Source organism: Strix aluco, chromosome 21 (assembly GCF_031877795.1).
Source record: "Strix aluco isolate bStrAlu1 chromosome 21, bStrAlu1.hap1, whole genome shotgun sequence".
Lineage (NCBI taxonomy): Eukaryota > Metazoa > Chordata > Aves > Strigiformes > Strigidae > Strix > Strix aluco.
Genome location: NC_133951.1, coordinates 11022296 through 11038876, shown reverse-complemented (window position 1 = coordinate 11038876; position 16581 = coordinate 11022296). Strand labels below are relative to the sequence as shown.

The 16581-nt window shown below is 39.4% G+C and overlaps 1 protein-coding gene across 1 annotated transcript in view; it reads left to right on the top strand.

The window, feature by feature from the left end:
- The window catches only part of PITPNC1 (phosphatidylinositol transfer protein cytoplasmic 1), an 84833-nt gene extending 68477 nt beyond the window's left edge, over positions 1 to 16356 (top strand). Inside the window, exons 7-10 of the mRNA XM_074846847.1 lie at positions 8532 to 8687; positions 9424 to 9487; positions 13043 to 13161; positions 16119 to 16356. Coding sequence (XP_074702948.1) covers positions 8532 to 8687; positions 9424 to 9487; positions 13043 to 13161; positions 16119 to 16124 — 345 coding nt within the window. The 3' untranslated portion in view covers positions 16125 to 16356. The remainder of the gene's footprint in view (positions 1 to 8531; positions 8688 to 9423; positions 9488 to 13042; positions 13162 to 16118) is intronic.
- Positions 16357 to 16581: the final 225 nt, after the last annotated feature.

The window sequence follows — 16581 nt, the reverse complement described above, 5'->3', positions numbered from 1 at the left end:
CCTCTTCAATTAAAAATACACTTCAGTTTTCAACAGCAAATTTCATTATTTAGTTGTATTACTGTATATTAGAGAGGTAGCTTAAATAATTTAAACCTTTCACACACTACTTCAGCTCTTTGTTAGTGCTTATGAGCCTGCTTGTAGATGGGTGATTTCTGATACCATAGAAGGGTTTGGGTTGGAAGGGACCTTAAAGATCACCTAGTCCCAACCTCCTGCCCCGGGCGGGGACACCTTCCACTAGCCCAAGTTGCCCAAAGGCCCGTCCGACCTGGCCTTGAACCCTGCCAGGGAGGGGGCAGCCACAGCTTCTCTGGGCAGCCTGTGCCAGGGCCTCACCACCCTCACAGGGAAGAATTTCTTCCTTAGATCTGATCTAAATCTCCCCTCTTTCAATTTAAAACCATTACCCCTTGTCCTATCCCTACCACCCTGATCAAGAGTCCCTCCCCACCTCTCCTGTAGCCCCTTTAAGCCCTGGGACATCGCCCTAAGGTCTCCCTGGTGCCTTCTCTTCTCCAGCTGAACCCCCCCAACTCTCTCAGCCTGTCCTCACAGGGGAGGGGCTCCAGCCCCCTGATCAACTTTGTGGCCTCTGGATCCGCTCCAACAGGTTCACGTCTGTCTTACACTGGGGGCCCCAGAGCTGGACACAGCACTGCAGGGGGGTCTCACGAGAGTGGAGTAGAGGGGGTGAATCCCCTCCCTCGACCTGCTGGGCACACTTCTCTTGATGCAGCCCAGCACACAGTTGGCTTTCTGGGCGGCGAGCGCACATTGCTGGCTCACAGTCAGTTTTCCATCTACTACTACCCCCAAGTCCTTCTCCGCAGGGCTGCTCTCAATCCACTCCTCGCCCAGCCTGTATTTGTGCTTGGGATTGCCCCAACCCACGTGCAGCACCTTGCACTTGGCCTTGTTGAAACTTCACGAGGTTCACACGGGCCAACCTCTCCAGCCTGTCCAGGTCCCTCTGGAGGGATCCCTTCCCTCCAGCGTGTCGACCACACCACACAGCTTGGTGTTGTCAGTGAACTTGCTGAGGGTGTGCTCAGTCCCACTGTCCATGTCCCCAACAAAGATGTTAATCACCTCCGGTCCCAGTACCGACCCCTGAGGAACACCCCTTGTCACTGCTCTCTACTCAGACATCGAGCTGTTGACCACAACTCTTTGTGTGTTATCACCCAGCCAGTTCCTTCTCCACCGAGTGGTCCATCCGTCAAATCCATGTCTGTCCCATTTAGAGACAAGGATGTCATGCGGGACAGTGTCAGGTGCTTTGCACCAGTCCAGGTAGATGACGTCAGTTGCTCTTCCCTTACCCACCAACGCTGTAACCCCATCGTAGAAGTCCTCCAAGTTTGTCAGGAGCCATTTGCCCTTAGTAGACCCATGTTGGCTGTCACCAATCACCTCCTTATTTTCCACGTGCCCCAGCAGAGTTTCCAGGAGGATCCATTCCACGATGTTGCTGGGCACAGAGGTGAGACTGACTGGCCTGTAGTTCCCTGGGTCTTCCTTTCTTCCCTTTTTCAAAATGGGGGTTATGTTTCCCCTTTGCCAAGGGAACTTCAGTGGATTGCCACGACTTCTCAAGTATGATAGATAGTGGCTGAGCCACTTCGTCCGCCAGTTCCCTCAGGACCCGCAGATGCGTCTCATCAGGTCCCATGAACTTGTGCACCTTCAGGTTCCTTAGATGGCCTCGAACCTGATCTTCTCCTACAGTGGGGATATGATCAGACAGCACTAATTACATGGCTGCTATTAAGCTAGTATTTGTGATTTCCATTATTTTTAGCTTTAAAGTGCACAGTTACCCTTCATAAGCTGTTTGGGTGAATATAAGTTTTTCAGAGCCCTCTATGAAAAGCCCTTTTCTACAATTGACTGCAACCTTTGAGTTAGTGCATCAAATAACTCCTTGATTACAACAGAATGAACCACAGCAGCTTTTCTCATTTATATAACCAGAAGATATGGCTGTGTGTATGTTACACCGGTATCATCAATAGAGGTAATAACATTGCAGTTACCACAGGAGGGTTCAGGAGATATCCAGGGGACCCACAGCATCAGGCTCAGCACAAACAAGTGAAGCTACTGTTCTATGCTCTCTAGCACCTATGATGATTATTTTTCAGTTGCTCTGACATTAATCTTATAAACAGATCTATATTCTTCCTTCTATTATAACTTACATAGATTCACACATAAAAAGACAAAATGTATAAAACTTCTTCATATGTATAATATTCCATTTGAATTGCATAGCTCATTTTGACTTGTGCTGGTACTGATGAGAGAGGAGGAGTGTTCCATGAAAATGTCATGACAGTTGAAGGGAAAATGATTGAATTCAACTTTGTGCATATCTGCTTTTTGTCTCCTTCTAAATATTAACTAAAATTGAAAAGTAAAAAAATACAGTTAGCTGGTGACTTAAGGAGAGCTGTTGTTTCACTGAGGAACACTTTAAAGGAACCTCTGCTAATAATCTCTTGACCAGAATTATCCAAGTGATTTGAATTCCCTTAAGACTGGGGGGCTTCTCTGTCAGTGTATGCACAAAAGGACTTAAATCACCACGTAAATAGTGACTCAGAAGGCAGTTTTGTTAGCTATTACGAACACATACACAGAGCCCAGTTGTCTTCCATGGAGATACACTGATTTCTGCTGTCAAAAAAGTTGTTCTTGTAGAAGACTGGAGGAGGTATAACTGCAGCAATTCTGGGTATCCCAAAGCAGGTGGCTTAATTTTAACTTAATGACCATCTACAAACTTCGTTGTGAAGTAGCCACCAGAATACTTAGCCGTGCTGCCACATCATAAATAAAGGTTTTTTTTTACAAGCATGGACCTAAAAATCCTTAAAAGTTTAAGAAGTTTAAATGTGAGCTTCCAGATTGAGAAAGCTTGAATTTAGATCCAAGCTAACAGGTTTGCCTGTTTTTCTGTAAGTAGTCACATATGTTTCCAAATCTGAATGTACATATTACATTGAATACAGAATTTTATATTTCTGTATAAAGACTGTACAAGCCTGCAGGTAAGAGTAGTTGTATATTTGTAGTCATTTCCTTGTGACTTTACCACCAATGAATATGTATCACCAGCCATCATGTATTCCCCATATAGACATACATATTTATCTGAATTATAGAAAAGAATAAAACTGAGCTATGCTGAAGAGTGAGGGCCTCAAGTGAATCATTCTCTGAAATGAAACATTTACTGTAGATGTGAGCTACTGAGCACAATGTTCTTTGCGACCGTATTCAAGTTCGCAGAATTAACAGTATTTCATTTCCTGTTTATAACAAAGCAGTTGAGAGTTGGACAAATGGAATAAACTTTTTAAGGTACCTCCAAACAGAAAGATTTCGTGCAGCTGCTGCAGTGTTCTTCAACTGCTGGCTCTTTTTACTTTAACACAGCTGCACTGTAATAGGTCCAGCTTACTACTGTCCAGGTGCTTTCAGAATAACAAAACTTCTATCACATTACAGAGCCAGAAAATTATGGTGGTTGAAATAATACAACTGCCTCAGCTCCCACAGTGAATGTGTGCAACATGTCAGTACAGTAGTTCAGTACAGGGCACAGCAAAAACAGATAAAAATTTCCTTTTCCTTACTAATTTCGGTTGTGAGCTTACATAAGAGCTGGCTGGATTATCATATTTTAACACCTCAGAACTCTCCCAATATTTACAATCCTTAAGTATTTAGCTGGGTCTTCCAGAAAATGCATTTTAATGGAAATTCAAAAAGAGGAAAAAAAAAGTCTTTAAAAAATCACTCCACATAAATGTCTGTAGTAGCATCTTTACATCAGCAAATCTTTCCAGAGCCCTGGCTATATAAGCTGAAATCAAAAACCTAGCAACTACAGCTGATGGTGAAATGCCAGATCACATGTAGTAAAACCATGAAAGATTGGTTCTGAAATTCAAGATCAAACAAAATGGTCTTCAGCTTAAAGGGAAAAAAAAAATTGACTGCACTTCAAAAGCCCAGTGATGGAATATATTGCAATATGAGTCTGAAAAAACAAATCTGTGCATTAAAAGGAAGGAAGGAAGTATCTGTTTCTGGGACATCTGCGTACCTTCCAGTAAGAGACTAGGATGCATGGCATAAGCACAATGCACTTTCACCTCTGGAGAGCATATTCAGCTTGGGGATCTTTTTCCACGCTAAAATGGCCATACAAGCAGCAAGTAATTTTTGAGATTGATCGGTGACAAGGCTAACAAGATGTTCTATGCAGCCTTCCAGCACACAGACAAAGGAGGTGTTGCCAGCTGCAGAATAGTATGGCATCTTCATTCAAACCATGCCTGATACCATGGCAAAGCTAAGGAAAAGCATGCCCAGTCAGATCTGGAAGTTTTCTGTAAACAAGGAATGTATTTCATTATTTAAGTAAAAAATAACATTTCAGAATTAATATGAAAAGGCATTGCAACAACCCAGTGTTATATTGTCAACATGTTGGTGTTTACCTCCTGGAAAGGGGGTCACAGTTCCACATCTGATGCCCATGACAACTGCAGTCCATGACAAAGGTTAAGTAAATAAATGCTAAATGCTAAATAATGGAATATCCAACAAGCAGCACGTTGACCCGCCATACACGGCCTAAGTAAGAAACACTGGGAGAGTGCTGTGTTTGAAACCATATCCATCACACTGTGGCTTTTATTTTATTGCAATTTTACATTTTATTCTCAAATAAGGCCAGCTCATGGGTAGTGATGTTTCTGCTATGTTAGCAGAAGTGCTATTTTTAAATCACTCTGCACCTGGCAATAATGTATTGCAAATACAGAGTAGGTTTTGCTCCTCTGTAGCAAAAGGATTTGCCAGATGGGCTTTCCTAATAAATTGTGTCTGATAAAAGGACGAGAAGGTTATTTAAACAAAAAGATTTTAGCTGTGCCATTACATTTAAAACAGATTGAGGATTTTGCCAGTAGATAAATTAAGAGGAAAATAGTGAATAGATGCAGTATTCTTTGGATGATGGCTTCTCTAGAAAGGAAGGCATGGGTGGCTAAGAGCAAAAATAAGGCACACACAGAATTAATGTTCTAAATAATAACATAAAAATGGGGTCAGACCCAAGATCATCTTTCCCAGCTTCTAGTCACTGACAGGAGTGTTTCAAAGATGTGTGCCACAATTCCTTCCCAAAGAGCACAGTGCTTCGCCCCAGCCTGGTGCCTCTGGTAAATGTTTTGCAAACTGCCATACCTTTCACAGGAGCAGTAAGGAACGGCCATGATCCGGTACAGGCAGGTGCTCAGCGCTTCCTCCTGGGACCCCGAGAGATGTGAGCGTGGCTCATGAGTCTGATTTGTTCTATCTGACTAACCTAATGAGGGAGCTACAGCATGAAAGTCAGGAGGAGAAGCAGTGCTGTGTACCAATATTATTTCTACTTGCATTTAATAGAAAATGATCATCCCTGCTTCGTTTTATTTTTTAAGAAGGACCTTATATGCCTAATTGCAGAAAGGATTCCAGACTGTTAATCTTGCAATTTGAAGCCATGAGTTTGGCACATAAAACCATTTTGGGTTGTGGCTTTTATGTCAAAGTTCTGATTGATTTCAGTGAGCTTTGGATCAGACACTGGAGAGCAAAAGATGAGCAGTCCTGGTCACACCAAAGGTCCTTCTGATGTGGTATGCTCCCTGGGGCTGTGGCCAAGAGCAGAGGCCTGAGAAAGGTGTCAATATATTCAAAATATAGAGATAAATATAGGTATTCTTCTCCTAAATACTTCCTCATATGAACCATAGCACAAGCAATTTCTGAGCCAGAATTTGTGTCTTTCTAAAATAGCCCAAGACTTTTTTAAATACCTGATTTTTTAGCATCTGGGTAAAAAGCCCAGTGATGTTACTTTTACTTATGGTAACGACTCACCTCTATAAAACACTCATGCCCTTTGAATTGATGGCCCAGAGGTTAAACTCTCAAGTTCACTTTGCTTAATGTTGCTGTGCATCTTGCGCCCTACTCAGCTTATATGCAGTCTTTGAGTTTTAGCTCACCTGAGCAAGCAGTAAGATCTTTAACATCTTGATCTTTCATACAGCACTCTGGAAATCTATTCCTCTGAATTCTTTCCATTTCCTGGCTTCCATTCACCAGTCTACAGTTTTATAGTATCAATATGTTAATGTTTTCAGAAAGGCAGGAATTTCCATAAAAGCTATTAGATATAAGTTGCCCATGCTGTCCATCATTGCCTGGCTCTTTGCTTGAAACTGTCCAGCCAATTTGACTAAACTTCCATGTCCTTCAAGAAGAATGGGTACGATTAAGGAAGCAAAAGTGCCCTCTCTGGGTGCTGTTAAAGGAATTTGCAACTAGGAGTGATGTCATGGATGCATTGCATTGCAGTAAGTGGATTATTTGTGGGCCACCAATTTAAGAACAATTTCCACAACGAATCCGCTCGTCTGCCAGGTTAACTTCACCAAAACAAAACAAAACAAAGCAAAACGATGCTTTCACGGCACCCAAAGGGTTCTTGTGGTTTGAACAAGACACAAGTTTTATGCATGACTGAGCAGTTGTGCAGGGTAGCTGTTCATTATTTAACTTTTATTTATAAATTCTGAATACTTGATACTGACTCAAATTCATTACATTAAATCCCTTTGGACTGCACTGACGTTATTCCATTATAGATCTGGTTACTGCTGAAGGGATATAAAGTATAATACTCAGTATTATTAAAGTGCGTATCTGAAATGCTTAATCAGGACAACGGCTCCATCACACTAGCACCATACATGTGTGTAAGAAAGAGCGGACCCTTCCTTACAGGAAACCATTTTCCTTTGACTTTCCTTTTTAGAAATACTTATTTTACACTGGAATATTTTGCAGGAATATTTGAAATCATATTTTCTGTAATAATTTATTTATTCATGGAACCATCTACTAGAATTTCACATCTTTCTGAATATTATGTCTTAGTTCTTCCCTTCTTACTTTTTCTTTTTATTATTAATATTATTATACTGATTGCTTCAGGCAGTGATCAGTTATAAAACAACTCTTTCAACCAGAAAATATCTAGATCAATCTGAGGTCAAGTTTTACTGAGTGAGAAGATTGGCAACAGCATGTGACTGTGAGTTGTGATATACAGTGGTATGTTGCTCTGATATATGATGACGCTGAATTGTTTTTTATAGCAATTTAACATTGAAACCTTATTATACTGCGAGCTTAAAGTTTCTACTTAGAAAAGAATATGTCAGCAATAAAAGCAATGACTTTCACAGAGAAGGAAAACTATCACCTCATTAGAGCTTTGTAAAGAAGCTTTAATGACAGAGCTTCAGTTTATGGATATTCAGAAAATCAGAAGCCAAGTTGGGAGATAACTAAACATTAGAAAAAAGGAATGCTGACTGATACATAAGCTCACATCGAATGAAAGAAAATTAAGATCAGAGTAGACTTACCAATATTTTGTGAGGTTTTCTCCTGGTCGTCTTCCATTAGCACATCATTTAAGCACATACTTAAATACATATTTAACTGCTTTTATAACGAAGGATGGATTTAAAAGATCTTCCCAGATCTCAGCTTTGGGGAAGGCAACACAGATGAGCGCGGGTGGTTACTCTTGAAGACAGATTTTAGAAGCTCCACTATGAATTTACTGAAACTACATCATTTTCAAGCTTTAAAAATCCATGCTTAACTATAAATTATTTCTATTTAAAAGATGTAATTAGCAGGATTGGACATAAAGTGAAACGGAATTATACCAATATGGAAAATAGCACTTTGATAGATAAAACTGTATCTTGTACAGATAAAAGTAAACTTCAAAGATGAACTAATGTCCTTATTGGTTTTTTGGTCTTGCTGTTGTTTCAACAGCAATTTATTTGATTTTCCAGTTTGTAAAAGAGAGACAGAGTTGCAATTAGTCAGTCCATAACTCAGTTGTAATTGGAGGAGTTTCGTACTTAGCTGGCCACCTGCATATACAAGTTCACTTAAAATTGAAATGGCATTGTCAGGGTCGCATCAGCATTGATGTGTCAAAGCTCAGATTGGACATGATTTCAGGAAGACAGGCATGGGTAGGGAGTACTGATAAATCACACTGAGGGAGTGGTGGAAAAGCAAGCTCTGAAGAAGCAATGCTTTTTTTTCCCAAAGGCCATAAATAACACTTGGAGTGCATTGTATTGTAATGACTTGCAGGAACATATTTTCCTATGGCAGAAAATGTCCTAGATGGTATGATTGTCAAAGCATCTCCAAGAATATGCTGCCATCGATTCACTGGCTGTTGGATAAAAGACAGGATGGGATTTTAGTACATTCTAGTGCTTATTTAAGTCAATTCCATACTATTTTTTCAGAATGTTTATTAGCATGTTTTCCTATTTTATGTCTTATCAAAACATTTACTTTAGCAAACTGACAAACAGGACTTCCTCTCCTACATTTCCCAGTATGTTTTCTTTGTTTTGCAGGATCCTAAATATTTCAAGTCACAGAAGACTGGGAGAGGCCAATTAAAAGAAGGCTGGAGAGAGACCCATCAGCCAATTATGTGTTCCTACAAACTTGTGACTGTGAAATTTGAAGTCTGGGGACTTCAAACCAGAGTAGAGCAATTTGTACACAAGGTCAGTGAAACAGGAGCTGTTTCTTATCCTTCACATAAGCAGAACTTGAGTACTACCCTGCACAGGAATGTAACTATGGCTGTGTAGAAGCTAGGGAGCTCAGCCGAATCTGCTTTCAGACCTCTCTCAAGGTCTGAAGGATCTGGAGCAGAGCCAGAGAGTTCATCTCTGGGTGTAAATTTGGCGAAGCCTGGAGCTGCTCACATCTAAGGTTGAGAAAAACTATCAATAACATTTTCAATACTGTGAGCTGAAGTATTTATGAGTATACATGAGTACCATACATGTAGCAATGATGTGCAGAATTTCTTACAAACAGGTAGTGGGAAAGTTTTCCAGTCGGTCTACTAAAAAATTAATTAATGAATGGCATTAACAGCCAAATGATAATATTTTTCAGCGTAGTGACCTTCCACATGATTAAAAAATGAACAAGGAAAAAGGAGACATCCAGAACGTCTAATTGCCTGAAGATTAATGGATTCTGTACACGTTCCCAAATGGCTTCCCATGCTAGTCAAAGCCACGCTACAGTGCTGGCACTAGATCCACTTCACGTGGGAGGTTGGACTACAAGACCTTCAGAGCCAGTGTGTCTGACTGTCTAGGGCATGTCTTTTTAGACAGAAAACTGTCAGAATATTTTTCACTTTAAATCATGTTGAAAGACAACAGTGTTACTTCTCTAAAATGTTTTGTTGCCACACTTATATTTCACCTTTTCCTTGTTCTGCAGGTGGTCAGAGATATACTCTTGATTGGTCACCGGCAGGCTTTTGCCTGGGTTGACGAGTGGTACGGTAAGTACTCTCCAAATTTAGCCCATTTAAAAGGGCTGATGCAACGCTTATGACAATTAACAACAGATTTCCATTTGCTTTCATGGATCATCAGGTCCTGGGGTGTAAGTTGTTCATGAAAGAGATGGAACGACGTTTGGTTTCTCTGGAACATACGGAGCTCATTTACAGCAGGTTCTTTGTAACAAGAGTAGGCTGTATTTTAGGCAGCCAGTAGGCAGCGTACAGGGACGCCTTTACATCCCATGCATCTCCGTGTATATGCATCAGTCCCGTCCCCCTGCATTGTAGGCAGCTAGAAGCTGCCCCTGCCAAGAGTCATTTATATGGAGAACAGCGTGCAGGTTTGAATAAAGCTGCTCATTAAGACTGCATTAACATGCAGTCATTTCCATACTGCAAACTCCTAAGGCCTCTGACCCAACACGATTTCAGCTTTTTAGGAAAGTTTTAAACGGTTAATATGGATTGCAATAAAGAAAAGATGGAGCTCTAACATCCTTTCTGAAAAATGGATATAAATGTAAAGCCTACTGGGTCTGATTCAACAGCAGCTGCATGCAAAAACTGTTCTGAATCCATGAACCAGCTGTAGGAATGGGCACTTTCAATGGTACAGAGTAATCTGAATATCAAAACAGCCAATTACATTTTATAAAATCAGCTTGCAGGGTTTGTGCTTTTTACATGTATTTTCAGTAAGATGTATCCATAATCATAGAAACTTGTGGAACGGTTTCTAAGACATCTCTGTAACATATAATAGGAATCTGGGAATATATTTAGAATGTTTATTTAGACCCTCCTTAAGCTTCAGGAAACACCATTTGGGGCATTTCATGGATAAAAATGACACCTGTCTTTCATCAAAACTCAGAAACATTCTGCATTGCTTAGAAATATATTTGTCAATTAGCCCAGCTGGTGCAAACACATCTCCAGTGACTTCATAAACCTGCATAATTTTACACTAGAATCTAACAACAAACACATTGTGCTGGTTTTTTGAAAATACAGGGAGATTTGCTTTTGAAATCACAATGTTCTTATAACTTTAATACTGCATGAGAACCTTGTGCTGTGATAATCATAAAAATAGTGAAATCTACTAAAAATACCTTCTATTTTGGGATAGCCATAAACTAGTACGAAAATTTTGTATTCAGTGAGAAAGAGTTCTTAAGGGATACTGGGGTTTTTATTTTAGAAATTTTTTTTTTCATTTTTTACCTGAAATACAGTGATCTATTCTTTTCCCTGTAGGAAGTCAGGGAAACTAATGACTTTAAATAAAGAAGCCTGACTTCATGTAAAAATTGAGCCCATAAACTTGCCCCAAATCTACCCAAAGTAGCCATTAAAGCAAGACATAAAGAAATGTTACTGGGAAGCAAAGTCATCTGCACTTTAGCAGAGTTATTGATAATGATAACAAGCAAGTAGTTATGAAGTTAAACATACAGAATAGGTTTAGTCCCAAAACACTTAACCACAGATTTTCCCATCTTAACTCGGAATGCACCCTGTCAAAAATACTCTTTCCATAAATGAAATATTGTGATACACGATTATCTTGTGGATTTTTACTGTCACGGTGAGTCTCTTTACTAAATAATACAGTGTACTTTTAGAACTTAGTTGTCAAGCTAAGTACAGAACCTAAAATCTGGGCTTACTAAAATAGACATGAATAAAGGGTAAGTATATAGCAAGATTTATTAAAAAAAAGAAAGTGCAGAAAGTTAGTTCAGGTAACACTGTGCTGTCTGCAGCCCTTATACTGCTCCACTGTTCTAACAGTTGGTAAGACTCCGAGTATTTCATTATCCAAAATGAGTGAGATCCAGTTCGTATACATCCAGTTCTATGTAGTACATATGATCTGTAGAACTCTTGTGGTACTGCTCTTGATATGTTTATGTATGTAGGGAGAGTTTTTCAAAAATGCAGTTTTTAAAGCGTCTGTGTGCCTTCAATGTGTCTATTACCATCTTTTAAAAAAAAATTTGAGAATGACTTGGAGATCATGTTAGTCAGCTAGACTGAATCAAATAATCAGTGTAATAAAATCAGTTGTTAAACAGCATGTTATGTTATGGATATTACTGACTGATTACTGTTACTGATACTGTAAGTATGAATGTGTCTTGTCATTAAATTTACTGAACTGTATTTAGCTTTATTATTAACAAAATCTATTTTCACAGTGTTACTAATAAAGAGCATGTTCTCTGCTTGGCAAAGTCCATCCTTAGCATGTTACTGACATGGCTTATGAGCTTGTTTTTCATTCCAGATAACAGTAAAAGGAAAAGACCAAAAGAGTATGAGTTAGTGATATTACATGTTTCCTTCTGATCAAAATTTTAGACTGTATTTCATTTCCACTGATGAAATGTTACATTGTGCTACTAATATAACAGCTAAAGTTATATCTTTCCTTAAAAGCTGTCTCAAAATGCAGCAAGAGACTCGTATCACATAACAAGGAGTGGTGTGATACAAGAATTCACAGATCCAAATGGCACATAATAACCTTCAGAGAAATGATAGCCTCAAGAACAAAAACACAGTGTACATTACCAAAAGGGGTACACATTTGCAAGTATACTGTGCTAATAAAATGCTATTTAAGTTTTATGAGTAAAAAGTCGATGGCTATTTTCATGAAACTCTGAAGTTATCAAACTGTTATAAAGAACAGACCAAAATTCTGACAGCCTTCATGTTTGCTTACTCTCAAGTAGATTTACTGAAAGCATGGGAATACTCAGAAGAGTGAGGTCACAAGTCAGTTAATTGGACTCTTTATGTTTTTACTGGAAATGTGGTTTATGACAAATCTTTTTAAAATCTGTAATAATGCTTGGAGTTACATAGCAAGCACCAAACAGATTATGCACTAGTTTGACAACATCAGGCATGCCTAGACAGTGATAAGTGAGCCTACTGGAATCAGCCTGATTTGTAGAATATTTCTAATTTTTATAATTCATTAAATTGCTTGAGGCTACAAAACTGTTAACGTATTCACTATTAACTCACTTACCAGCATAATTAAGTGTTGGTTTCTGGAATCTAAGCTCATGTGTGCTCTAACAGTAAGAATGTTTTCTGGTTATGAGAGGTACTCTGCAAAGATAACATAAAACCTTTTTGAAAGTGCCTGGCAAGGTAAGTAAATATTTATAGTATTTCTGTATCTATCCTTTATTCCAAGGGATCTTCTAAAATCTTTTTAGAAGATCTTGGCCTTTGCAAAGGGCTGCACTTCAATACTTTTTGCCTACCTTATGTTACACAGATACTCCTAAACAATTTCCACTCCTTCCTGTTCTCTGACGCCCTTTGACTTAACCTTCTTACACCTTCCTTGGCTGATATAACTACCTTTATGAGTGAATCTTCATAAAGCTAGTTGCTCCATGCTTTTTTTTAAATCTTTTTTTGGCTTCTGCTGAAAGACTATGTGTTCCTAGAACGTTCTCCTTAAAAAAAAAAAATAAGTTTGCACTGAATCAATGGAAAATGCCAACAATTTTGAACTTTTTACAGATATGACTATGGATGATGTTCGAGAATTCGAGAAAAATATGCATGAAAAAACCAACATTAAAGTTTGCAACCAACATTCATCTACTGTGGATGAAATAGAGAGCCATGCCAAAGCAAGAGTATGTCACTTTTTAAAACATATTGCCCATCCTCAGCTAATACACCTGCACAGATCAGAGAAGAGCAACCAACTGATCTTGCTGACCACTCAGTGGAATTTTGGGGAGGTTTTGCTTCAGTAGGAACAGAATCTTTCTCGATCAAGTGCAGTCCTGCCTTTCTTTTGCACTGTAAACTGCCACTGATGTAAGAAAGGGTGGGGTTGGGCTCCTATGCAACTCCCTGTCTTTCAGGAAAACACAATTCTCAAATTTCAGTTGGATGCATAAAGAGGAAGTTAAATAGGAGGTTTACTTTCTATTATTTGAATGGTCAAAAAACGCAGGAGTTCAGAGTGCTTCAGTCAAAAAGCCAGGAACATGGGGAGTGGAAAATTTCTGTGGGACTGGTAAGATTGTTTGCTTCACCAGGAAAAAAATAAGCTAATGAATTATTCACTCTTTTCAAACTAATTTTAATGTTGTCATTGATTAGCTACCAACAACATGAGAAGTATTTTCGGAAGTATGTAACAGCAGTTTGTGGAGAAGAACAGGTTTCTGTATAGGTTCTTTGATTCAGATTCTGGAAATTTCATAAAGTATTTAACTTCCTAATTTGGACACCTCAAGGAGAGGCCTAAAATTAGAAATTATTACTATTTGCAAATAGAAAAGATGCAGTGATATTTGCTTTTGAAATGTTGTTATTCCTTTATTTCTACTAACTGCACCGTAGAGCTCAGAGATGGTTTTACTCATGTAACGAGTGTGGGGCAAGGCCTAAAGGGCTTCAAGTCTTTTCCTTTGTTCTTACTCAGTAAAAATTGTCACCAGCCTGAGAAGATGTTGTCCAAGTAATAACCAGGAAGGTAATTCTTGTGTCTGTAATACTGCAGCTCTATTGACATCAAGGTTACTCCTTAGTTGAACAGTAAATTGAGAATCAGTTCTGACTTTGGCTCTGTGCTTCAGGGTTTGGCTTTCAATGAAGTCTGCCACCCTTAGATCCCATGTGGAAAAACTGCCACTGAGGGCAGAACAGAGTTTGTCATTAATGGAAAAAAAAAGAGTCTGAGCCTTCTCAGCTCAGGGTAAGGACTTGTTTTACTTGAGTGTATATCAGAACAGAAGGGAATTTAAAGCAAGTATAAGCTAAAAAGCAGGGGTCAGCTGAAGGAACAATAAGTATTTCATGTCTGAATTTAAAATGAACGGTCTTGGAGACGACCACTAAGCAAGATTTCAGTCAGTCCTCAATTCAGTGCCCAGTAAACTGAGAAATCATCCTGTCCTCTTTCACTTTCATGTATCCAAGACAGCTTTTGTTTCACGTTGTACCAAAGTCCTCAATCAAAAATAGCTGAAATGAATGCATGGGCTGCCTTTGATGTCAGGGTGCTTTTAAACGCTTCGAGTTCAGAAACACTACACACACTGTTACAGGGTGTGAAACAAAATGTAAATCAGCAAAACAGGTTCAAATCTATCTCCAGCACAAGTAGGTACAGTTCCTGTGAGACCATCTGTTTATTTCCACCACTTCTCTCAGAGTTGAAAACAGCTTTGTCCTCACTCCTAATACCTGGCAATGTCGGCTGAAAGGTCCCTGGAATGTCGTCTGCAGGGAGGAGAGAAGGCAGCTGGCAAGATGCACGCTTTTGTTTATTTAATAGGATGTAGTAATACAACATAGAGCTGCTTTTACATAACATTTGCAGCCAAGGCTACAGATGCATGCAGCTGGGTAATATTAAAAAGTATCGATGTACAGAAAGTGTAGGATATTCTCATACATATGGTAATAAGCACCATGGCCAGTCCCGTTTCTCAGACACCCAAATGTGCAAGAATTTTAAAGTGATTGAAATGCTAGTGTCTTTATTTCTGTTTTTTTCAGCTTTCAGAGCTCAAAGAATCTATAAAATAGTTTAATGAAATACTTCAAATTTACAAATTCAACGTGACGTTCAGTGAAAACCGTAAAATTTATTTCCGTTGGCTCAGTGGACATCTTGCAGGCAACGTAGACATGAAGCAGCAGGTTCCAGAAGAGTCTTGCTGATTTTTTGCTCAACTTAGCAGTTTGTAGCAGATCTGGGATTTTATGGAAAAAGTTTTGCACGGCTGGGCTCAGAGCACATCTATGCCGGGATCGCTCTGCCCTCTTGTGGGTTTCTGCAGCACTGTGACACGTTTGTCACCTGCGCGAGCAGACTTCCACTGCTGGCTGTGGATCCGATTTGCCATTGCAAAGTGGCTTTACCCTCTCATCTCATTTTGCCTCGATTTTGCAGGGAATTAAGCAGTGGAATTGTCAGTTGGCCATAAATGTTTAAGTACAGATTCTGGATGGAAGAGTTGGAAAGTTTGTTGTGGCTGTATCAAGTGCAAGGGAATTCTTTAGGCTTTGTTAGTAGAGAAGCAAAATCGCCTCAGTTATGTGCACGCAGCCGCAACTAGAAGTCAGTGGAAGCTGTGCATGGGAGGAGAGAGAATTTTTCATCCCTTGGTAATTACAGGAGGCAAACAAACCGATGACAACCCTTTACCCATTCATGCTCATAATCTAAATGAAAAAACCAAAACCCCTACCAGTCTTATTTTGTTGGAAGTTCTGAAAAAATTCTGCTTGCTGACTGTGTATCTAAATGTATTCTTTAATTGCCTGTGAAATAGCTTGATTTTTCCAGCAATTGCAGAGGTAGCAATCTTTATTCAGTTCAGAGCCAGGTAGAAGAACCATTAGTATGTGATTAATGTACTTAACTTTGTTTCCTTGACGCTTGCTGCTTATTGTGCTCCGATCAGTGCATTACAGTAGGAGGGCATTCGTGTGGAGAATCACTTAATGATATGCACGATAAGCAATCATTTCCTGATGTAGAATTTGGATGGAAGCAGTTTAACTGAGTTAATGAAATGATCATTTGAGATGATTCTAACGTGCCTTTATCTTTCTTCCCTTCTTGTTGAAGACATGACAATGGATGAAGTCCGAGAGTTTGAACGAGCAACTCAGGAAGCTACCAACAAGAAGATTGGGATTTTCCCGCCTGCAATATCTATCTCTAACATTTCCATGCCTTCTTCAACCCGCAGTGCTCCATCTAGTGCTCCATCAACTCCTCTCTCCACAGATGCTCCTGAATTCCTAACAGTTCCCAAAGACCGGCCTAGGAAAAAGTCTGCTCCAGAAACTCTCACTCTTCCAGATCCAGCAAAAAAACCCCTTTAAATTAGCCCAGCATGTTTCCTCCTGATAAGCCATGTCTACCACAGCAAGAGTGGCATAACTCAATTTCTACAAAGGTCATGGTGGTTTGTTGGTTGTTTTTTTGCTTAAAATAATCTTACTGGTGTGGAAAGATTACTTCTTTTCTCAGACTTGATCCTGAAAACCTTCAGAGAAGTGCATGCAAGAGAATGTAGTTTGTATAT